Here is a 25,325-nt window from a genome sequence, read left to right on the forward strand (position 1 = left end):
GATACCATCAACAAATTCAGCGTAGTGTCTACATTTTCTTTACCCATAAGCTACTGAGTTTTTAACATAGTTTGGTGCAATAGCAAAGGTAACATTTTCTTTCAAGAAAACTCATAAAACGAGTGATGTGAATTCAAAATAAGTCATATGCACTCTGAATGGCTGAATCTTTTCTTCTAAAAAAAGAGTGGAAGAAGCTGGTATCTTTAAATTCATACCTTTTAAAATGTTGATACAAAATTTTAATTGTTTCATGTTATGTAGTGAGCAGATAAATGTTTATTAAAATTATAGTAAATAAAATGTTACAATACATAGCAATATTTATTTTTCCTGTATTGGAAGGCTTTTATATTTCAATAGATAGAAGTATATGCTTTTTGTTTTCCTTGCAACATACATTCAGAACTAGACAATTTATCTAGTGAACAAAAACTATTGTAATGTTGGTGGTTTATTTTTCCCTAAAAAACAAGGACTGTATATATAGGGATACAAGGCAATGAGGTATAAGCAGTTAGTTTGAGTGGGGATTTCTGAACAGAGCCAGTAAACCCGTTCATAAAGATTAGCTCATATGCGATATATCCATGATTATTTATCCGGATAGAAAGCGTTATAAAACATATAATGAGAGCCATGTCATAAACATTGTCCATGGCGAGTAAGAAGCTCCAGTTCAATAGTCATATTCAAAGTTATCCAGTCAGTAGAAAGAGTCAGTATCTCCAAAATTCAATGAATCAAAGATATTAATGCTGAGTTGAGTTAGTAGCTGACAACAAGCTCCAGCAAGTGATGAAGAAATTACTGGCTATAGCATTACATTTCAAGAACGCTGCCGCTAAGGTACGACCACGTTTTCAACAGAAATTTCTTTCAGTAGTTCGGGTAATTCTTATTGAAAATGAGATTGAGATTTTCTCATTTGTGTGTTTAGTTAGGTAAAAGAGGCATAGCGCTTTCTACATTCAGTGAATCATAGATGATTCACTGAATGCAGAAGCCGTATGCTGCTTCTTTACTTAGCTAAACACACACAAATAAGAGAATTCAATCTCTATTTCTAATAAGAATTACCCGGAACGCATTCGAACGAAATTTCTGTTGAAAACGCGGGATTAGCGCCAAGAACGCCGCTCTGCTAATGTGGCTGCTGTCACTGCCGTAGTTTCTTCTCTTGATCACTTGCTGGCCAGCTGTTGCTTTAACTGTCAACTGACCATACAACTTTCAGCTTAACTATCTTTGACTTTCATTGAATTTTTGGAGATAATGACTCTTTCTACTGACTGAACGCTAATATGACTATTATTGCAGGCTCGCGGCCTCATGGACAATGTTTATGACATGCTCTCATTATATATGTGTTTATTACCTTTCTATCCAGTTAAATAACCATAATATATCCTTATGAACAATCTTTATGAACGGTTTATGAAATATCTGTTCAAATTACACTCAAACTAACTGCTTATACCTCATTGCCTTGTATCCCTATATATACAGTCCTTGTTTTTTAGGCTTGGCTGGCCTCATATCTTTCAGTATTGGGTTGACTGTATATATTTGCTGATCGGTTTATTTTTCCCTCCACTATTTAGAATCCGTGTGATGACAAGCGGCACAGAGATATCTGGTCCAAAGAAAAAACTTGTGATCGTTTACCAAAATTCCTGGTTATTGGACCCCAAAAAACTGGTAAGAGTATATTGTACTTTAGGAGCTTAGTGGATAAAAGATTATCAGGCAACAGTGGTGGATTCGGGCTTTTCTGCTTTGCAACCTGAATGAACCAGTATGGCACAAACTGTGTCACTTCACAGAGCTTGCACCCCTGATATGTCTATTTCAAGTTTGCTGTTGAATTCTAAACAAATACACTGTACCAAAAAGACTGCCCCAAGGTTGGCAAATACTAGGTTCTTTCCCTATCTACCATGTGTATCTCTGTGTGGATACTTGCTTGCCACTGTGTTATTCCCTTTATGGCTTTTTTAAAAATCTCAGTGGAAATGTTCACAATTATTATCATCAGATAAATATGTGTGAAAGACCCCTTTGAAAACCACCATAAAGGTAGATTGATGAAAGATGGAAAGGTTGAAAACCAGGATGGGTTAGCTTATCAAGGAAAGATTATCTTATCCAATGTGACATAACCATGATGATGCCCAATTTTAGTGGAAATATTTGCTCTCTTCTAAGGCAGTGTACCTTATTTTAACCCAAATGGGTGATTTTTCAGATGTTTTCAGTGTAGACACTGCTGATCAGCTGCTGCTTAAATAAGGTTCAAACAATGCTTTTTTCTGTTCAATGAAGAGAGGATTTTTTAATCTAGTGCTAAGAGGGTGGTTTTTTTAATTCTTAGCTGTGTTAATAGGGTAATGCTGCTGCAAAGTTTGAAAACAAGGGATTTACTTCAACGTGTGAAATCAGTATCCGTTGGACAGAATCTCTACATGTTGTTTCAACTTCTGGACTTTTATTCTCTTTACAGGCACAACTGCTTTGTATTTGTTCCTGATTATGCATCCTTCCATCATTAGTAACTCCCCCAGCCCCAAAACCTTTGAGGAGGTACAGTTCTTTAATAGAAATAACTACCACAGGGGGATTGATTGGTAAGATGGGTTAGTATAAATCTAAAAATGTCTGTACTGTGCACATTACAAAAAATTGGCATGACCATATCTAATGTGAGTGCGTATATGCAAATTCAAATAGACTTTAATTGCTCCTCTAAAAACCAAGTGCATGCAACTACAATAAATATCTGCTTGAGTGGGGTTTTTTTATTCTCCATTTGCTGACAGGAAGTACCTATAAGAACGGAAACGTCACGAAAACGCTTAAACCGCATTTGAATATTCAGAAAACGCTTAAAACCACCATGTGACGATCGACGTCAAAAGCATGCTGAATCGCCGCATAACCGGTGTGTGAACGCTTTTTCTGGTCTTTCGAAATGAAACATTTCTGATTGTGCAAAGAAAGAGAACTCTCATTAAAATGTCAGTCAGTGTTCTCTGAATGGAAATCAACTACTTTGCAGCCAGCTAGATTTCTGAGTCTATAGATGACCATTTAAGCAACATGACCTTTATTTAATAATAGAAAAGAGAAAAGAGACAATGCTGTAATTCTTAGATTTCCACAAAAGTTGGTGTTTCTTTGTAAAGACTGTTTCATGCTGCAAAACCATTGGTCCACCTAGCTCAGTAGTGTCTAGACTGGCGATAGCTTTCAAAAGTCTGAGGCAGACAAGTGTCCTTCCCAGTGCCTGCCCCATGAGATCCTTCAATTGGCAGTGCCCACGAGCTAGCCTGAGGCCTTCTGTACCCTCTAAAGCATGGGCTCTACCCCTGAACAATAGCTGTTCCCTTCATTTTATAGCATATGTTGAAAAATCAGGAAGAACAAATGTAAGAGTAACCACTTTACAAGTATTTTACACATCTTGCCTTTATTACTCCTCAGCATAACCAGGGGCAAATGTGTACTGCCCTGAACATTTCCAAAAAGTAGCTTATTTATTTTGTGTAAGGCCTGCAGTAAGATAGGGAAAATCAATTGAAGTCCCTTTTTTCACTGTCAAAAAAAGGGAGCCCCTTGGATCCAATACACTGAGATTTCTTAGGTGTTCCTTTAAGGACAAATCCAAATGGTCTGCTATGGATTCTTACATTTAGCAAGTCTAATTCTGGACAGCCTATAGCTCTGTCAGTGAATCAATATGTCTACAGTGGTAAAGCAGACATGGAAACTGAGTATGTATTGATTCCCAGGCAATGGCATACATTGCTCACCCTAACTAGGTTTGCTATATGCCAGAGTTCATAACAGACAGTGGTTCTTTTCTGTAGCCTGGACCAAAGATACCTTAAGGCAAGCTTACATCTAATACAAGACAGCTCACACAAACAAAATTTCCTACTTTAAAGTCCCTGTCAAACATGAGAGCAGATGAACAGAGAAGGTGCCTTTGTAAACTTTGTCATTGTTCAGCAAGCAAACTCAAAAGTTTGTCTGTTTTTCTTTGACAATGGCACTGATGATTTCAAATATGTAAAAATGTAACCAGTATGTTGTGTTTGCTTGAGAAAACACATTTAATGTATTCAACATCAGTTCTTTTCTGTGCAGCTCTTATGACTTCAAAACAATTCTAATGAAAAAAATATTTTTATAGGTACATGGAATTCTTTCCTGTGCCATCTAACGTCACTACTGACTTTCTCTTTGAGAAGAGTGCCAACTATTTCCATTCTGAAGAAGCCCCAAAGCGAGCAGCTTCTTTGATTCCGAAGGCAAAAATTATCACCATTCTCATTGATCCATCAGATCGAGCGTATTCCTGGTATCAGGTAAAAGCTTTAAAAACCATGTGGGCTCTAGATTAATAGGCAATATGTGTTTGGGGTTTCATAACAGCAATTAGATGTAAAGTTACTCCATTCCAAATTTCTTGCAATCAGAAGGCATAGACTGGAGTAACTCTGCCCAGGATTGTTCAGTTAGGATACGTACACTGTATACCCAAACTGCACTCAAGTATAAAACTGTTCAAATTCAGTTTTTGCTAATGAATCATTTCCAAATCAACACTTTAAAAGAGATTACCTGTCCATGAGGACTTGATTATCCTTTCTTTTAATTCTTAGTACATTTGTGATGTTTAATTCGCTACTTATTTCTGCATAATGAGAAAATACTGTTTTGGATCCTAGCTACAAGTGCTGTGCAGGCTAGACAGCCTCTGCCATGGAGTATGATTGTTCTGCTAGCACCTCTGTTTGTACAAGGGCTCAGTGAGAAGGACTGGTCTTGAGCAAACAGAAGTGCTAGACTAGATGAAGAGACCCTGTTCTCTGTAGTAGATGATTTAGCATGCATGGAAGAACTCATTCATAGGATCCAAGCCTTGTTCCTTATGGTTTAATTCAATATTTTCCTTGGTGGCACATTAAATTAATGAGAGTGATATCTTTTGGAACTGTAAACTGACCACTTTCCTTCCCATTCTCTGTTTCTTCAACATGTTATTTTTCCAGCATCAACGGTCACACAAAGACCCTGCTGCTCTAAAGTTTACCTTCTATCAGGTGATCACTGCTGGTCATCATGCTTCAGCAGAGCTTAAGGCTCTCCAGAAGAAATGTCTCATACCAGGATGGTACGCCACCCATATTGGAAGATGGCTAGCTTACTTTCCACCTTATCAGGTAATTATAGTGATCTCTGAAATATATTTCATGCCTATTTGAGTAGTCTGCATGTTTTGGCTTCTTCTTCTATGGAATGTTGCTTTTAATGAAATGGCTTTTGAATGTAGACTGTTAGCCTGTTCATCCCAAACCATTGTTGAACAATCATTTGGACTTTTTGCATATCTCAAGTAGTAGTGGCTTCAGCAGCAGCAGATCAGTATCATTGTCTCACTGAATTAACTGAGGAAAGCTAGCCACATTTGAGCAATGCCTCCGCTTAAGAGGCTGCAGTAACTTTTCTTCTCTGTTTGTATTTAAATCTTTTACTATAAATGCCACTGGGGTCCCAGCATCACTAAACAGGAACTGCTTAATAAGATTTTATGCGAAGAGTCACTAGCAGTATCCTCTTTGCTGTTGTTCTGCACTGTTCATCTAAGATAGGGCCCAATGGAAAGGGTAAGTGATTCACCATTTGTCAGTGAGTGTAGACATGATTTGAAGCCTTGTTTCTCAGCTCTGAGATCAGCAGTCCAGCTGGCTCACCTGAGAGTTGTTCACCTGTGATGATCACAGAGGATTAAAAAGCAATTAAAGAATGGCTCATGCAAGACTAACTGGATTCTCTGTTCTGCTTTTGACATTATCTGTCAACAAACTGACTGATAGGGAAAAATATACAGATGTGTTTTTAGTTTACTTTTTTCCCCAAGCTGCATTTGATTGCATTTTTCAGTTTCCTACTGTTAGATCTAATTTCTCCAGGTTCTTCAGCTTTATTTCTCCATCATCACTGGTGTCCCAAGCAGCTTCCAATTTAATATCATTTCGGATTTAATTAGTGAACCATTTACTTCTCTTCTAGATCATTAAATATGGTGATAAATATGAATGGACTTATTACTGATCCCTGGGGCTCCTCTCTTCTCTCCTAAAGACTGAGTTTCAGATACATGGAAAAAAATGAAGTTGAAGTTTGACGTGTAATGAATTTTAAATACAGCATTCAGGGCTGGCTTTTTTCTTGCAGTTACTAATTATTGATGGACAGCAACTCAGAAATGACCCAGCTATCATTATGGATGAAGTGCAGAAGTTCCTGGGAGTTACTCCTCATTATAATTACTCAGAAGCCCTAACGTGAGTTAATTCAGTGATTTATTTAACACAGTATACATAATGGGGTAATATATGAAGCAGCAGTTTGAAGAGAAATCAAAAGTGCAATTTTAAAAGGCTCTCTATTTACCCTTTATGGAAAAAATTTCTATTTCCACATTAAGTGGCACATCTTTAGGCTTGTCACCAAGTACTGATAAAAGGGCAACCAACTAATTCATAACAACCCTGTGAGCATTATACACTGCCTCTGGGAAGAAATATTATTTCTATGACTCAGGCTTTCAACATGCATGCGGTGAACTGCTTTGGGATAGACACCAGACTGACAAAACAAGGGCTGCCTTCTAGAAATTGGTTCTGCCTTTTGTGTGGATAGAAAGAGCGGAATGCCTTTCCACTTCTTTGCTCAGCAGCAAAAGGTTCACCGCCTTGAAGCAAGAAGGACAGGCACTGCTGCTCTTTAAACTTGTTGGAAACACAACACAATGCCTGTGTCAGAGAGACGGGGCCCACTGTGTGTCATAAATAGTCATGTACACAAAGTATTTGGATTCAAACATTTATTCACTTGCCCTTAAAACGAGATTGATAACCTTAGCCTACTCCTTTGTGTGAGATCCCCATTGCCGGTTTTCATAAGATGTGCTCAGAAAAGAATGGCGTTCGTTCCCAGACAGTCCTGTGTTTAATGCCCTCAGTCAATTGTGCTGTTCTTTTTTGTAGACTGCATGGCAAAACTGACTTTATCTTCTTTGAGATAAAGCCAAGTGCATTGTAAAGACATAATGGATCAAATTCACCCCTGGAATAATTCCATTGAGCTTGCAAACCTCTTTTACACCACAGCTCTTGACCTGGAAGCTGTGAATTATTCCCATTTACATCTAATTCCACAGTGTGCTTTTCTTTCCTGACTACCCTAGATTGTAGACAGTGATTTGTTTAAAACACTTCTGTTCAAAGTAACCCTTTCTTCTGAGTTCTCTGATATGGCTCCAACAAATTTATATTCTGACTCAAACCAGCCTCAATTGCCACCTTCTTCTTCTTTTGGTAATTTTGTTGTATGAAGTAGCACATCCCTAAAGGTCAGCAAACTTTTTGGCCACTCTTGGTGTGGTTTTCTTTCTTGTCTTCATAGTCCAGGAACTGATTAGAATCACAGCCTGGAGGAGGAAGACAGGATGTAGGCCACCTGTGTCACAAAGAGGGCCTGTCCTTCTTCTGTCAATAAGTGCCAGTAGTACCTGCTGCTACTTGTACCACCCGTGATACAGGCTGACTACCCGTGGCTTTAAGCAATAATATGTATACCATACGTTAATTAATTTCAGTCAACTTCCAAAAAATCAACTGATTGCATAAAAATCAGGATACCTCTTATCTCTTCAGTCATAGAATTCATTAATGCTTTATAAATATATTGTCAAAGGCTTTCATGGCCATAATCAACTGACTGTCGTGGGTTTTCCAGGCTGTTTGGCCATGGTCTAGTAGTTTTATCTCCTAATGTTTTGTCCACATCTGCGGCTGGCATGTTTCTCTCTGTGGTACAAATGTGTTTCTCCCCATGGCACACATCTTACTGTTACATGCCTGTCAAGATGCCAGACTATGACCATCCAGTCCAGAAAACCCAAAATAACCTACTATATGAATTGTTTCCAATTTTACAAGCATGTTCAATTCATATAAGAAACCACTGCAAAACACTTTATATGTCAACACATCTAGATATAGATTTATTAACTGAAACAAATCAATCAAAAGGACGTTCTGCATGCACAAATATAAACACAGCAACTTCTTATGATAACACTTCTATGCGGAAGGAACTAATAGCAATAGGAAGAGCTTCAGGCCCCATGGAAAGCTTCTTTCTTTTGCAAAGACCATTATTTATAGAAATGAGTACTGCGCTCTTGGTGTGGGCTGCTGCCTCGTGGGCTCCTTCCACAAGGCAAGGACTTTTTAATACTTACTAATACATGAGTCAGTGCACAGAAATGTTAATATGTTCCCATTGCTTCTGCAGGCCTTCCATTAGTCTGACATCTCTTTTCCGTTATCTTTGTGGCACTAGAACCACTCTGAGGAAGTAATTTCCTGGACCATGAAGATCACGTGACTAATGGAAGGCTTGCAGAAGCAGTGGGAACATATTCACATTTATGTGCACTGACTCATCTATTAGTCTCTTTATGCAGTATTATGCATAAAAGCTATAGAGGCCATTGACTCAGTGTTTTATGTGTCCTCAAGCTGCTTCTGTCTTAACGGTGATCCTGTGAATTAATGACCTCCAAAACATCCTATTGTTACCGACCTTGTTCAGGTCTTTCAAACTGAGGGCTGTGTTTTCCTTTATTAAGTCAGTCCATCTCAGGTTGTGTCTTCCTCTCTTCCTGCTGCCTTCAATGTTTCCTAGCATTATTGCCTTTTCAGTGACTCTTGTTTTCGCATAATGAGACCAAAGTATGATAATCCTCAGTTTAGTCATTTTAGCTTCTAGGGACAGTTCAGGCTTGATTTGATCTAGAACCCACTTTGTCTTTTTGGTAGTCTACGGCATCCATGACACTCTTCTCCAGCACCACAGACAGCTACTGTAAGCACATATTGGCATCACACCTTCATTTACCCTGCCTTACATCATTAATCCTACTTGCATATCCTATTAATTCCTTATTGCAGCCAGATGTGCATATGCTACCCTAGTGAATAAATACAGGAGACGCTCTGGATTGAAATGGGCCACAGCCCTTATTTATTGAATGCTGAAGCTGAGCGAAACAGGAGGAGTGCATCCTAAGGGCTGTACAGCATCACAACCGACCCCGCCCTGCCCCAATCTTAAATTGGGTTCCAACACATCTCGGGCCACCAGGTGCTCACCCCGATGCGGCCCCTACCAGGTGGTCGTCAGAGTCCACTGCAGAGGCCATCCTGGCACGCTCCCTGAGCCCGACCTATCCCAAGCCCCGATCCAGGGCCTTGCACCGCGGGGAGGTCTGTCGTGCGATTTCAGCCTCCCCACAAGGATGCGCTCCTCTGCCAAGCTGCCAGGGCTATGACAAGGGTAGCCGCACATCACGCAACCCCATCCCCTAAAGGGAGGGTGGATGGGTCAGTTTGCCAAAGGCACCAAAAGAGGCTGAGGCAACCACATGCTGCCTTTTTATAGGGAGTGTGCTCCACCCCTCGCCCGATGCATCACGCACATCATTGCTGGGTGGTAAGGCTTCCGTGTAGTTGTCCCACAGCCACGCACTCTCCCATACGGAGTTCACCACATGCTCTGCCCCCTGTCGCAATTACGGGCCTTGTTGATTCAAGTGCTGTCATTTGTCACCACAGTCTTGTTTTTATTTCATTTACCTAGCTGTCACCTTCTTTGCTCTCTTTGGAGTTGTCTGCCTTTACCATGTCTGTCAGCATGATGTAGTGGTGGACTCTAATTCGGAGAGCAGGGTATGTTTTCCCCACTCCTCCACATGCAGCCTGCTGTGCTACCTTGAGCTAATCACAGTTCTTTGAGAACTTTCTCAGCCCAGCCTACTTTACAAGGTGTCTGTTGTGGGCACAGGAAGGGAATGAGTTTGCAAGCCACTTTGAGACTGCTTGAAGGAAGAGGAAAGTAGCGTATAAAAACCTCCTCATCCTTCACTTTTTCTGCCTTTCAGCTTTAGGCTACAGCAGTTAATTCCAAGAGAATGAAGACGGCAAACAATCAGTCAGTGATTTTCTTGTTTCTTCTGCCAAGTAAGAGCAAAACTGCTGTGACAAACATTAGCAGGTGGTGTCAGCAGCTGTTTCCTTGTAGAAAGCACAGGGCAAAGTAGAACTGGGAGGAGATGCTCCAGCAGTGTACACCTGCAGTATCTGGCAACACATGTGGCCTCTATACATGAAGCACCATTAGGAGGCTAATGTGTGAACTAGTGGATGTTGATGAGGCAACAGTGAGATAAGGCTTGTGTTTGTTTCCCCACCACCACCACCCCACTCCCTTAAATTGGTAAATGAAAGCATTTCCAGAACTGTGTCTAAAGCTATTACATGTTTCAGGTTTGACTCACACAAAGGATTCTGGTGTCAGCTCCTGGAAGAAGGAAAAACAAAATGTCTTGGGAAAAGTAAAGGCAGAAAATATCCTGCAATGGATTCTGAGGTAAATCCTTATTCTTCAGATGCAAAATGCATAAGATCCAAGCCAAAATAAACTAGTTCAAAATCCCATTGATTTCAGTTGGAGAAAATTCAAAATCATGTTTATTTTTCTATTGACCCATAGGGACTTAGAGGTAGTTAACTTTGATGGCTCAAACCCAGTGAATCAGATACAATCAGTTTGATGTCCAAAGAAGTTACTCTGAGAATTATGGGACCTTCCCTGTAAAAAAGCCATGTCTGTATTATGGACACATTGGATAAGATTGAATAAAACATCCATGTGATTAAATATTTGTAGTATTGCAAAAAGATTATGGTAAAAGTTGGGTACTGTTATCTTGTGGTTACTCTGAGTGGTAGGCAACGCTAGCCAACTTATTCTTTACCTAAATGTATCATCCAAAATTATTCTCTAGCTTTGCTTGTATAAAGATTATTCTCTAGTTTTGCTTGTGTAAACCACATTTTCTTTACTTCTGTTGTCTACCAATGATTTTATTTTAAACAGGAAAAGCGTACTTATGCCTTGTCCAATAAGCTAGCTAGCGTGACCTAATGTTCCTGTCCTAGTGTTTTCTCCTCATTTATTTCATCCAATGTGAACTAGACTAGTCTATGGGAGAGGGAGTGGCTTAGTTACCCAGCATGCTTCATGTCTGAGTGAGGTTGGTCAAGCAGTTTCATACATTCTTGTATATAAAGGTGCTTTGATTTTTGTGTTAGATATACCACCATGGCTGTTCTGGGGTGAACAAATCTTACATTGATTAAATTCTCCCCACTCTGACATGAAAAGTTCTAGACCTCCAGTAGGATCTAACCTAATTAAGTCTATTTAACAGCTCCTTTATTCCATCTTAAAACTACTGCTTCCTTAATTTTGGCCTTAAGACACATTTTCACCCACAAATCCGCTGGAGCATGTACAGAACAGCTGTGGCCCATTCAAAAGGACAACATTTTACTGATCAGCTGTATGTAGGGAAGGGGGGTTAATGCTCTCTTCCTGCTGCTTCTCTTGTTCAGCAGAACTTAATCTTTTGGAAAGGGATTCATGCACGTCATCCCAACCATTGGACTGGAAGGGACTTGGTTGCGCATGCAAGCCCTATCAAATTTGGGATAAAAACCAGAAATCTGCTTCCATGCACATATAGAGTCCTGAGCTGGATTAAGAAGGAGGATTCTCCATCAGCCAATATTTTGTCCTATGTGTGCTTTGCAAAAATAAAAAAGCGCTATATTTGAGACCCAGCTAAAGTAAATAGAAAGACAAAAGCATCATAGAAATGGCACTGTAGCATTGTACCAAATAACAATATCAGCCTTTGTATCCCATCAGTGCAGGGCTTTTCTGTCAAGCTACTACAGAGATCACAATGTGGAACTGTCAAAGCTCCTACACAAATTGGGACAACCTCTGCCATCGTGGTTGAGACAGGAGCTGCAGAAAGTGAGATAGCACGAAAGAAAGCTTGTCAAGAGAGCTTCTCTTCACTTCATTCATCATCAGACCTACAGCCTTCAGTAGCTACTAGAAAGCTGTTGGGAAATATATCTATTCAAAAGAGAACAAAAGAATTTGGTTTCTGCCATATCCTGTTAAGCAAACAAAGAAAATGTATTGGCTTGAGTGTCACAGATCTAAAGGACCACAATATTTCCTAACAATTTTTGCATTCTGGAAGCAGAGCTAGATCATAATCTACCAGGGACAGAGATTTTGTTTTACTTCTATTTATTTCTGTGGTACTGGCATAGGAGAATTCTGAGTGGACTGAGACTGCTGCAGCCTACAAAAGGAAAGCTACGCAACTGTCCAAAATCATAGTAATACTTACAGTTTTATATATTATATACATATCAGTTTAAGAATATTGTGACACATGTTGATTTTGTAGCCCACTGCTTGCCTGTTTGGTTTTCAGATTGTTTGAGTACAATGATGTGTCTTATATTTTTTATTAAAAAAGAAAAAATGAGAAAATATGTAGCACAAAATGCCAGATAGATGCCCACCTTTGCAATCTGATTCTAAAATGTGATTTAAAAATGTCACATAGGCCTGAAACCACATTTTTAGGAGTATACAACTACTGAGAAAAATGTACCATGAGCTAAATCAGTAGGAAGAACAGCAGAAAAGAAATTACATTATGGCCCTAATTATACCCTTTTCAACATAAAGGACTCAGAAGATATGTGAATTAATTTGCCACCTCATCCTGGGTCTTTTTTTATGGTGAATGCTCCACCAGGTCCTAGTGCCTGCTGCTCCCCCAACCCTTTCTGATTCTCTGGAAGCATTTTAATACCTTATTTGAGCACTGCTTCCATTTAAACTATTATTATCTGTATGGGGAAACATGGCACTTAGGTAAAATAGCATTTGTTTTGCTCCAGATACCTATTAGTGAGACTTGCCTTTTTGTAAAGTTGTGGCTGCCATTTTATTTCCTGTTCCTGCCAGACTGGAAAAGAAAATGGTGGATAAAACTTTACAAAAATTGAAGTCTCGATAACAGGTATGCAGAGTAATATCAATGCTATTTTATCAAAGTGCTTTGTTTCCCCATACATCTGAGAGTGGTTGTAGGCATTGTGTCATTTGCTTTAACAGATGACCATTGGAAGAGAGGAAAGGGTTGCCACTGTTGATTTTCTTCTACCCTCATGACTTCAGGGCATGTCGTTCTCTTGTGCTCAAGGATCAGGGCCAGAACTGTGCATGCAGTGAGGAATGCAAGATTCAGAGGACTCTCTTTAACTACAGTTTCTTATTTGTTCCATTTGCCTGCTTTAACTACTGAAAAATCCAGGCAGGAACATGATTTTATTACATTAATATTCATACATCAAACAAGAACATGTGCAAATGAACCAAGCAGATTTAATTACTTGGATCATGTGAACGTCTTGTATATGCTAGACAGTTCCTACCCTGAAGCCAACTTCCTCTTCCACTAGCACTTCATTTCCACAGGTTTGTTTCAGTGGTTCTTCAAGGATACTTGATCAAACAGAGAATGTCTAACACACATGGAATTTGTTCCAACCAATATGTTTATGAGGCAAAACATTTGGAGAGGAAGGTACAATCCAAATCTGTAAACGTATCATTTTCGTGGGACAGTGAAAGCATCATATCAGTACAATATCAGTAATTTCTCTAGCAATTTTAGCCATTAGCTACGTTTTTAAAGAATTCTGGGTTTTTTCGAGTCATCTGATCTGGAAACGATTCCACAGTTATAAGGTGGTGATCAAAGTACTAGGCTGAAATATGAGTTGCCTGATATCTATTCAGGCATGTTCTCCATGCCTGAACCTGTGCTGCTGATTGCTAAGACACCATCAAATCTGATTTGTTTTATGGTTTTTAATATGTGTGGACTAAAATGTGAACCATTCACGGAAAAACGTCATATATTAAAAATTTTAAAAAATATATACAAAATTAATAAAAGAAAAGAATGTGGGCTGTTGGCCAATTTTTACAAAGGTGCACAAAGTTGGGAAGTTGCCAACACATTTTCTGTCTCCCATACAGAATTGGCCAGATTTTGCCTCATTTAGAAAGTATGCAGAGGCAGGTGATAGCAAACCACCTCTGAATATCTCTTGCCTTTAAAACCCTACAGAGTTACCATAAGTCATCTGTGACATGATGGCCCAAAAAAAAAAAAAGGATGAGGAAGCTTCTTTAGTCAATAGCCCATGCTTTTGGTTTCATAAATAAGAGGAATTTGTGAAAACTAGCCATTTCATCAAGAAATAAGCCAGTTTGTAAAAAAAAAAACCCTTTCCCCAAGAATCCCTATTGTATCTCTGACTTTGTTGCTTTATAAAAATGTAAAATTGGATATGACGTTTTGTTTGTTGTCAAGTTGCAGCTAATTTATGGCGACTCATGGTGGGGTTTTCAAGGCAAGAGATGTTTGGAGATGGTTTTCCATTGCCTGCCTCCACATCACACCCCACTATCTCCCATCCAAATACTTGCCTGGGTCAACCCTGCTTAGCTTCAGTATATCTTTTCATCTATGAAGTATTCTGTGCAGCAGTGTGATGACTCCGTCCAATTTCCTATCTCTCAGAGAAGAAGAAAAGTTTGGATTTATATCCCACCTTTCTCTCCTCTAAGGAGACTCAAGGTGGCTTACAAGTTCCTTTCCTCTCCCCACAATAGACACCTTGTGAGGGAAGTGGAACTGAGAGAGTTCCGAAGAACTGTGACTAGCCCAAAGTCACCCAGCAGGAATGTAGGAGTGTGAAAACCCATCTGGTTCACCAGATAAGCCTCTGCCACTCAGTGGGGGATCAAACCCAGTTCTCCTGTTTAGAATCCACTTTTTCTTAGCCACTTCACCACACTGTAATAGCTTCCTTTAAAGGAACCTGGTTTTTGGAGAATCCTGGTGTTTCTCACTGAGGAATTGGCATTGGTGCATCTTTAAAAGGTACAGTGAAACACAGAGAAGATGCAGAGAAGTATTGGCTGTCTTCTAAGCCAAGTTCTCAATTTATGTGGGCCAACAGGCCTGGCTTCTGCCTGCATAAACAGAGGCTAAAGAGATCCATGGGTAAAGTACAGTTGACATCTATTGTTGAAGATTTGCAGATGCTGAACCTTTCTGTGTCTGAGACCTCAAAGAGACTCTGTCAGCCAAGAATAGATACCATTAAATTAGGCAGGCCAGTGGTCTGATTCACTATAAGTAGATTCATATGTTCAGAAGAGCATACCCTAGAATACTCCGATAGATCCTTTGCAATTCATAGTGGTTCTGTGACAAACCTAGAGGTTCCTCAGCAAATAAGTTAATGAGATAAGGGTTGAATAGTTTGCATATTGTACCTCTAAAGCATCCAGCTATTCACACAGGTATTACAGTACATCACCTGCTTAGACAATGACAAAAAAGTCAGCAAATTGGATATAACTGTGAACACTGGTTGTACCAAGTAACTGGTAAAGTAAAAATCAGTGGTATGATTATCTTTAAGGATTAAGTATTAAAAGAGAACAGACAGTAAATGGTGGGAAACAATTGGAAGTCGTTCAACAAATATGTGTGCTTCTGCTGCCCACATGAGGAGGAATTAAAATAATTTCCAGAATATATTGTACAGATTATACTTTATTATTGCTTTAAAATGCAAAGCTTCCTCAGGAAGTACAAAACAGGTATTTCAGTGTTTATAGATGTAATATTATTCTCATTCACATTGAATGAAAATTGCTGGAAATGTTTTTTTCTTAATTTTTTAAAATAAAATAAAAGTAATTATTCTGACAGTGGCATGATTTCTGCTGTGCAACAATAAACTCTGATTTAAAAAGCAACTTTGCCATTTGGTTGTGACTATATTCTTTTGCAGATTTTCACTTTTTCCAGCATTTATGGAACCTTGACATCAAGATTATACACTAAATAACTGCCTGCAAGATTTTCCTTTAAAAAAATGTTTTAACGCTGCTTGCTGTTTCCATGTGATTTATATTATTCTGTGTGATTGCTTCTTTAATAGCCTAGTCATTTACCTTTTTATCTTGGATGCCAGCATTTTTCACATGTGCCGCAGTAACACTTCCATATTGTTGTGATAAAGGCCAGCAGTTGTGAAACTTATAAAAATTACATCGAACAATCATACGCTGAAAAAAACTTAGCACTTTACACGGTCAAAGGTTAGAGATGCAACAGCCTTCTGCTGTTTGAACTGAAACTGTTTAGACAGCATCATCTGGGTGTGAGCCTTCAATCAGCAGCTGTATAGTAGAAATCATTCTCTGCATATAACAGGCTACATTTCTAGTTATGATTCCAAGTCATAACTAGCTATTACAAATAAGGACTTTTGTTTCACAAGAAAAACAATAGCCCTGCAGCTTCTCCTCTTTCCCTTTTAGTAACATTTAGCAAAACAAAGAAACATGATGCCATAGGGGAGGGACCATAACTCAGTGCTAAAGCAGGCCTTCGGCTCAATTTCCAGTATCTCCAGTAAAAGGATCAAGTAACTGGTGGTGTATAAGATCTTTACTTGAGACCCTGGAAAGTGGCTAGCAGTTGAATAGACAGTATGAAAGCCAATGGACCAACGCTCTGGTTCAGTTTAAAGGAAGCTTTGTGTGTTCGTAACCCTAAATGGTTTATTTTTTCTGTTCATTGGTAGTTAGTTGTATCAGTTCCCTCCCTCCACCAGTTCAATGCCTTTTTTCACTTCATTGGACACATTTTTCTCTCTTTCTCACAATACTAGAACCAGGGGACATACATTGAAAATGATGGGGGAAGAATTAGGACAAATAAAAGGAAACATTTTTTTCACGCAACGTGTGATTGGTGTTTGGAATATGCTGCCACAGGAGGTGGTGATGGCCACTAGCCTGGATAGCTTTAAAAGGGGCTTGGACAGATTTATGGAGAAGTCGATCGATGGCTACCAATCTTGATCCTCCTTGATCTGAGATTGCAAAGGCCTTAGCGGACAGGTGCTCGGGAGCAGCAGCAGCAGCAGGCCATTGTTTCTACATCCTGCATGTCAGCTCCCAAAGGCACCTGGTGGGTCACTGCGAGTAGCAGAGTGCTGGACTAGATGGACTCTGGCCTGTTCTAGCAGGCTTGTTCTTATGTTCTTAAATTATTATCTAAGGCAATATCTATCAAAATGAACTATTTATATATTCTGTATTATTACTTTGCACAGGATTTTTCCCACATAGGAAACTCAGCCAGCAAATAAAGAAACTCAGCCAGCAAATAAATTTGAGCTTTTTTTTGTCATGTTCCTTACTTACTAATTGTTCTGCCCAGAAGTCCCAGTGATGGAATTTGTACTAGTGCAGAGCCAGATGTGATGGGAACACTCTAGGGAGCTTTACCTTTTGAACTGATGATCATCCTGTTATGTTCTTAAAGACTTCTAACACACACATCCAGAATTCTTTTTGATATCATTCTGGTGCTTTGCAATCAGTACATATTGTACCTATGGCTCTTTCATCTGCTCTGCTCCTTTGTTTGCTGAGAAAAGGGAAATGAAGCAATAGTGGATGTAGATTAAAGGGAGCTTGTATAGGTTCATCTTAAGAGGCAGCTCAGGCAATTCTAAATAATCCAAATCGAAGGCAGTTAAGAGTTTGGGCATCAAGAAAGGAGACTACCTTGAATGGCTGTAAAAAAGGATGAAAGACAACAATCTGGAAACAGGTGATGTACAAAATATTTTCTAGCAGCTCTTGAAAAGTGTTTTCATATGTGACATTTATTTTGTCTTTGAAACTTCTGGCCATTGTGGCGTCTCTTCAGTCTGCCCTCCTTCACTTCCCCAAACTATCCTTAATGCCGAGATTGTGAGAGGTGGATATTGGCAACATTGCTGTAAGCTGCCTGAATGTCAATGATTAGGACAGGAGATCAACATGACAAGGAAATTTAATAAATAATTTAATACATTTAATCAATTTCAAATTTTGATAAATATCTTAGAACACATTTGGTGTTCTATCTTAGAACACATTGGACTACCTAAGATAAATATCTTAGAACACATTGGACTACATGTATAAAGTTCTTTTATAAATACACATGCTGAACTATTTTAGGGTAGTAATTAAAAGCAACAAATAAGGACTGCATGATTGAATGTTAACTTCTTTCCTAAGTATCCATGTATGAATCAAAAGTGCCACCAAGTGGTCAGACTAATGTATCATTACCAATGCTTACTACTTTTTAAACACTGAACAATTGGAGGACAGACATGGTTACTATTTATCTACCATTTGTTAAAGGCTTGAGGATAGTTTTTTTAAGTGTAGGTTTTTGTAAGTGTGTTTGCTGACAGTTTTATGGGCCTTATTATCTCCTCACATATAAATATATGGACATGGTACAAATTAAAATTTTGCAATTTAATTGCATTGTGCAATTAAAAAATAACTAAAAATCAACCAAACGTCCTGATTCATCATTGGACATTACTGGTTTCTTTTAAAAGGAAGGCATCTGAATTCTTTTGCATAATTTGTAATTAAGAAGTGCATTTCTGATCTCTTGTAATAAACCTAATACCTTGCAAATAGAATTTATTTGAAAATATCTCCTCTATTTATTCTAATGACTTCCATGAAAATATATTTTCTCAGTAAATTCTCTCAGCAAATGTTCACAAAATGTAGCATCTGTCTCTTGACCATAGGCAAACCACTTGCTGCTATGTACTGAATGCATAAAGCTTTCTGTTTGCTTTGCTATATTCGAAGTAAATTTTCTAATGTAGTTTTTAAAATTGTGTAGTTTTGGAAATTTATAGTGTGCTAAAATATATTCATATTTGTCATAATTAATCTTAAGGAACACTGTAAAATTAAGATTGTCAACATTCTTCTCTCAGCCACTCTGTCCCCTGGAGGGGGTCCCCGCAGACAGCTTTGAGCAGAGTTCCCTGTAATGGCTCCCTGTAAAGTAGATATTACCTTAGATAATAATTTGGTGTCCAATGAAGTGAAAAAAGGGAACGGAACTGGTGGAGGAAGAGAACTGATATGATACACACACACACACACACACACACGTAATAATACATTGCATTTATATAGCACTTACTTTACTTATACTCACAAGACCCGTTAGCATCAGCAGATTTACTGTTTAGCAGACCTTCTTAGGGTTGCTCCCAGAGCACTGGGTAGATCTGCAGGTAGGAGCGGGCGGGTTAGTGACATCAATTGGTTGTTAGTTAAAATGGTTGTCATTGAAAAGTATAGTGATTGTATTGGGGGGGGGGCGTATATGTATATTATATTAGCAGCAGTAATATATATATATATATATATATATATATATATATATATATATATATATATATATATATATATATATATATATATATATATATATATATATATATATATATATATATTAGCAGAGCAGAACAGAAAAGACAGATTCTCAGTTGCCTTCTATATATGAGTTTACTAACTATGAAGGGATGGTTACATGAAGATAAAATAAGAAATCCTATCTTTCCTGTTACACATCTACATTACTGCACATTTGGTTACATCTTGGTATCTATCTGCTGTCTCATGCTAGTGAGGTGGTAGTGGTAGAACTGGTGGTGCTCAAACAAATAAACAGAGTCAACTTTATAACTTCAGATATACCTGCTCACTAGCATGTAAGCAATGGCTATCTGACTGACCAATAGCTAATCTGTAGATCAGGTCATAAACAGTGACTTCTGCAACAGTGACTTCAGCATACAAACAGTTAACCCTTTTATAACTGAGTTGTGACAGACACTTGCAAAATCCCAACAAACCCCTTCTCAAGTGTCAATCACACAAAGTATGCAAGCACAATTTATCATGAAGATACTCAAATTTCATCTTGATAAGTGGCTTAGTAAGAATGTCATCCACTATTTCCTCTGAAGGACAATACTTTATATCAATCAGTCCCTTCTGCAACATGTCTCTCACAGAAGCAATCTTCATCGCAGCATGGTTGGCGCGCCGCTGGGGCAGGGATCCCCCATCTCCACGTTTCCATGGGACCTCCAGTGTGGTAGCATCCCTTTTTACTCATTGTAGAGTAACCGTCGCCTTGCCTCTTGGAAAAGATCCTGCCATTCAATTGGGGTTAGCCTCTAACTTGGGCAAGTGACAGATGCATTGACAAAGCAATTGTGTGTGTGTGTGGGGGGGGGTTATGAGTGAGCAACCGGTATGCCATACAGGAGGAGGGTGGGGATTTGTCTTGGCTTTCTTTCAAGTGCTTGTTTTATTCCCATGCCTTTTGCAGTACATTAGGATGTCTTGATTGCAGTGTGAGAATTTGGGAACTGGATGCAGAAACATCCTGTACACTCTATGCACATTGTCACACATGGTCTTCCTTAAAGATTTTACTTTTGCTAAGATTAAGCTAAGAAAGTGGATGCAATATTAGCGTAGTATATTGGTGAGAATGTGACTAGTACCTTGGAGTCCTGTGCTTAAATCCCCTCTTTAACAGTAACTTGGTGAGCTTAAACCAGCAACTCTTGCTGGGTGTAACTTATCTCACAGGGGTATGGAGAAAAAAATGGAAGAGAGACCTATGAATGCTTCCTTAAGTTGTTTGGAGGAAAGCAAAGGAGTAAAAGACTTCAAATACAAAAAAATTTAGTGTCTGTTAGCAAAGTGCTTCACATGTACTACCTTTGTAAAAAGAAACAATATGAGGATCATGAAAATCTCAGTATAGGACACATCTCTGAGAGGAAGCCTTGTTTACGAATAGCTCATTAATGCTGCTGCATTGAATTTTTGTTGCTCTTTCACTGTGTCAGAATCGTCTTTTCCAAGAGTGAAAGCTGAACTGGACTTCTGTAACTTGTGTCAGTTATTTTTGGAGCGATAATTTAATAACATTTGGTACAAACACTAAAGCCCACCTTTATAGCCAGCAAGTGTAGATGGCAGTGTTTCAAATGTTTTTTAAGCAGTATATTAAGGTTGAGTCATTTGGACATGAGCTTAGTCCATGAAGGTCAGTGATACTTGCAGAAAAATATCAAAGTTCATTTGAATGGCTTCACTGTTTCTAAATCAAAATGTCGGCTAAGCCTGAAGCTTTTCCTTTGATTATAGGGACCTAAATCCACAAGTTGCAGTGCTGAAACTTGTGGAACCCAAACTTAATGTTCTGGTGTGTTTTTTACTAGGTTGATGGGTCTACAACTGCATTTAACGTGTCAACATGCATGTACTTAAACATGAGGTAGATATCAATCTGCTCAGTCTTCACTGACCGCTATAAATATTTGTGGTTACCAGGGAATCTTTGAGTAGCAGTGTTGACTAGCAACATATCTGAAGTCGTAAGTATTCCTACTTTGATATCAGTAAACATTGCAGCTTTTAAGTTGCTAAAATTTAATTTGTGTGTGTTAATTCTCGCTTAGTCACTTAGCTACTGTAAGCTCTCATTTTACTCCTTATGAGGTAACTGTTGGGACATAGGCATCTGTTCATCTTGTGGTCTCTTCCAACTCTATAATTCTATAATATTGTACTTCAGGGTTGCTGAATTTGTATGTAATTTGTGCCATGATCTTTGTGTATGAAAAGGCAAATAAAATACTTTTTATTCAGCATTTTTATTGTATTTTAATATAAGACTTGCTGGTATTATTAAAAGGGTAGTAGGATGATAGAACAAAACTAACAGTTGAGGACTTCTGTACCTATTATGAAAGCAACAGAAAACTGCAATGGATGTCTGAGATTAGCACATTAAATTCATGTTTGCTGATTTTAATTAAGAAGTACAAAGGTATATATAAATTTCCAAGGAATCAGTGAAATCAGCAGAAGGCTGAGGATTTATGCATATCTTGGCTGCCTTAGGAATCCACATTTTTACAGATGTGACTAGCATACTAAAATAAAAAAGCTTGCTCAAGCTCATTGAAGTTTATACTCCATTTCAGCAAATTGGACTAGGATCCTATTTTTGCAATGAGATATTGTAAGGGTGGGCTTGTAGTGTGGCCCACATGTTGTGAGAGCTGGATTTAGCTTCTAGAGATGGATTGTATAAATACCATATGTCCACTAGAGGGTGGTAACAGTACTTGGATGAGAGGAACTGCAGGAAAGTAGATTGTCAATCTGGTATGGTCCTTAGAATTGACAGGTACTGTGGAATAGCTAATCCATGTCCACAGTCTGATTTGACATTTGCGGAGGTAAATGAACTATGCAACAAAATGCACTAGTAACTGGTTAACAAGATGAAAAGCCAGTTAAAATAAACTTGGATGAAATCAGTTTGCAAATGGTGAATATAGTAGAGAACTCCTGAAAATTTGAAAAGCGTACATAACATACATAGAACTTAATAGGAGTTAAATATGTAATTTTGACAGTTAACTTCAGTATTATACAAGTGTTTCTTTTTGTCATTAAATAAACCATGAAGAATTTATCTTAAGGTTACACAGAAGATTTCATTCAATGAAGTATTTATTATGTGGTTTTATTATATGGCTTTATTGACCAAAATATATCAAATAATTTCACCAAGGCTACGTAGAGCAATGATGCTGGCTTGCTGCAATGCTCTTCCATCAGCTGCACTAACAGGGAGATTTGTCAAAATCCCTTACCATCAAAGGCTTTGTGTCTGCAATGGGGAGTGTGTAGATTCCATAGTACATATCTTACTCTACTGCCCCCTTTATACTTCACTTAGAACAAAACTGCTATCACCATTGTTAGCTTAAAAAGAGTATGCTTCAAATTCGCAGAAGATTGTCTTCTTATTAGACAATACCAGCAGTGATGTAACTGATTCAGTAGCCAAATTTCTTGAGTTATTTATTATTCAGAGTCCTAAGAATAAACTTGACTAACACCTCCTTCTTTTCCTTCCTTTTTATTTTTCTTGTTATTTCCTTTTTCTTTCTCCTCCTTTGTCTGGCCTGAATGAACCTATTGTTTACGGAAATGCACTGTTATGCCAATAAAGGTTGTTGATGTTGACCAAAATACAGACTAGAGCAGTTCTGTTGCAAAGGAGAAATGTGCTGTATGCATGAGGTTTAAGTGCTATGTGAAATTTACATTCATACTAAAATGAACTTATTTGCACTTAAGGGAAGCTAACGACAAAAAGCCCAGTATTTGTGAATTTCAAAAAAATCCTTCGAACTGAGGCTAATGAAAACAAATCTAATCTAAGACAGGATCTAAGACAAGAAAGCTACATAATACTTTGAAAGGCACCTTTCTAGAAGTCTTCCAAAAGAGTCTTCCTTTCGATGTATTGTCGAAGGCTTTCACGGCCGGAATCACTGGGGTGCTGTGTGGTTTCCGGGCTGTATGGCCGTGTTCTAGCAGCATTCTCTCCTGACGTTTCGCCTGCATCTGTGGCTGGCATCTTCAGATCCTCTGAAGATGCCAGCCACAGATACAGGTGAAACGTCAGGAGAGAATGTCAGGAGAGAATGCTGCTAGAACACGGCCATACAGCCCAGAAACCACACAGCACCCGTCTTCCTTTCATTTTACAGTGACTCTGAAAACAGTATTGAATCAGCTCATATAAAGGCTTTCCCCCCCTAGTAAAACGTAGTGCAACATCCCAGAAAGCTGTGTGAAAACATTCCATGTTTAAAACATTCCACTGTATGAAAACATTCAATTTTTAGCACCAATTTTTGATTAAATATTGGAGGTGACTTTTCCATAGCAGAAATACTCTCTAGCTATTATAAAGAAATGTTGATTTTATTTTTTAGCGGGATTTTGATAATTTTGAGGTATTGTGTAATCATTGCTACAAACCTGTTACATGCTGAAACACTGATCGCTTAATATACATATAATTCCAAGTGTCAAAAAGACAATATTGCAACTAGAATGACCAAAAAGACTAGCTAGTGGTTGCTAATCACATGTACATAGACAATATCCTGACATGAAACTACCACTTTTCAGTCTCCTGGCAAAGCTAAAACACTTTTTCAAAATTCAGTGAAAGCAATCTTAAAACTTCCAAGGAGTTAAATAATAATCAGTACTTGCTCTTCTTACTTCCTGTTGTTAAAGGATATAGAGCGTCAGTCTTCATTAATGGACCATACTTTGAAATCCATCTGGAGCTGAGTTGCCTGAAGACATCACATACTAAGTCTCAATGTGTCAAAAAATCAACTTTTTAGAAGTTTGCTGAGGAATGCATCTGAAGCCTTCAAAGATTCCACTGAACAATGATAAATATAGAAGCGTATGTTCAATATGAAAAGATTAGGCTTGTGTACTTCATATTTCAGGTCAGTGTTATTAATGTTACCTGTGCAATGAAGTGGTAGGACAATTTTAGTCTGTCCAAAAATGGGACAGTTTCTGATAAAGTTTGTATATTACCTCATCCTACACAGACATGAAAATAATTTATTCAAAGCAGAAATAAACTGGTTTATGTTGTGTTCAGAACTAATTTGTGCAATTGATCTGTGCTATTTGGTAACTTCATCTAGAGGGTGTCACTAGAGATGTAAAATTGCTCTCCTAACCCTTTTCATTGTAACTAACCCAGGACAACATTACCATTGTGGCGATTTGTTTTAATTTCCAAAAAGGAGGGTGCACACAAAGTGCCCCCCTCCCCACCAGGGCCAGGAGTGGTCATAGTTTGGTCACACTTCTTATCCAGGGTACAAAAGAAGAAACTTTGGTATAGACACCTGGAGAATTTTTGACTCCACAGCCATAACCCCAGGAGGTTATCCCATACACAACCCAGCTTTCTCCTGGACGTTCACACATCAGGGGTCCACCACTGTCTCCTTGGCAGCTGTCCACACGTTTCTGCTCTTGGAGGTTACCAGCACAGAGCATCCTTCCTGTGAACCGTGTCCGGTACCTTTCTTCACAGATCCTCTTGGGAAGCAGGGGGATAGCAGCTTGCTGTAATGTCCTTGAGTAAGACCTCCCTGAAAGAAGGAAAATAACAGAACTAATATAATGAATATACAACAAGACCTACAATTTAAATGTTATGCTACTGGTATTTTAACAATTACATCACTTAGGCCCCTTCCACACGGGCCAATAAACCAGGCCTGGGGACAGGGAAAAACCCGTTTGGGGGGAGGGGGCTTCACACAACTCCTGCCATTAATGCGAAGCTGCTCTGCATTTCCCACCCCCATCCCCCAATAGGTTATTCAAGAATCATGCTATCTGCAATTCTCTCATTTTAATGTAGAGTGCAGCTCACGAGCAACTGGCTGACCCAGAAAGCACTTGCTTCC

General features: G+C 38.6%; 2 protein-coding genes and 1 non-coding gene across 5 annotated transcripts in view; 2 read left to right on the forward strand and 1 right to left on the reverse strand.

Annotated features, from left to right (window-relative positions):
* The window catches only part of LOC125439694 (bifunctional heparan sulfate N-deacetylase/N-sulfotransferase 3), a 91,290-nt gene extending 66,786 nt beyond the window's left edge, over positions 1–24,504 (forward strand). The window contains exons 8-15 of one of the 3 annotated variants that reach the window (XR_007245563.1): positions 1,605–1,701; positions 2,504–2,627; positions 4,196–4,370; positions 5,058–5,228; positions 6,244–6,353; positions 10,404–10,506; positions 21,228–21,383; positions 24,118–24,504. Coding sequence is in view for 2 of the 3 variants with exons in the window: in XM_048508821.1 (XP_048364778.1) it covers positions 1,605–1,701; positions 2,504–2,627; positions 4,196–4,370; positions 5,058–5,228; positions 6,244–6,353; positions 10,404–10,506; positions 11,851–11,970 (900 nt within the window). In the remaining variant the exon portion in view is untranslated. Of the gene's footprint in view, positions 1–1,604; positions 1,702–2,503; positions 2,628–4,195; positions 4,371–5,057; positions 5,229–6,243; positions 6,354–10,403; positions 10,507–11,850; positions 14,181–21,227; positions 21,384–24,117 lie in introns of those variants that run through there. The other 2 variants (XM_048508822.1, XM_048508821.1) reach the window with 2 other exon arrangements.
* LOC125440447 lies at positions 20,058–20,190 on the forward strand. The gene has a single exon (XR_007245710.1). It is a non-coding gene; the product is annotated as a small nucleolar RNA SNORA24 (small nucleolar RNA).
* Positions 23,566–25,325, reverse strand: part of PRSS12 (serine protease 12) — a 74,953-nt gene continuing 73,193 nt past the window's right edge. Inside the window, exon 14 of the mRNA XM_048508745.1 lies at positions 23,566–25,004. Within this exon, the coding sequence (XP_048364702.1) occupies positions 24,697–25,004 (308 nt within the window). The 3' untranslated portion in view covers positions 23,566–24,696. The remainder of the gene's footprint in view (positions 25,005–25,325) is intronic.

Source organism: Sphaerodactylus townsendi, linkage group LG10 (assembly GCF_021028975.2).
Source record: "Sphaerodactylus townsendi isolate TG3544 linkage group LG10, MPM_Stown_v2.3, whole genome shotgun sequence".
In the NCBI taxonomy this organism is placed as follows: domain Eukaryota; kingdom Metazoa; phylum Chordata; class Lepidosauria; order Squamata; family Sphaerodactylidae; genus Sphaerodactylus; species Sphaerodactylus townsendi.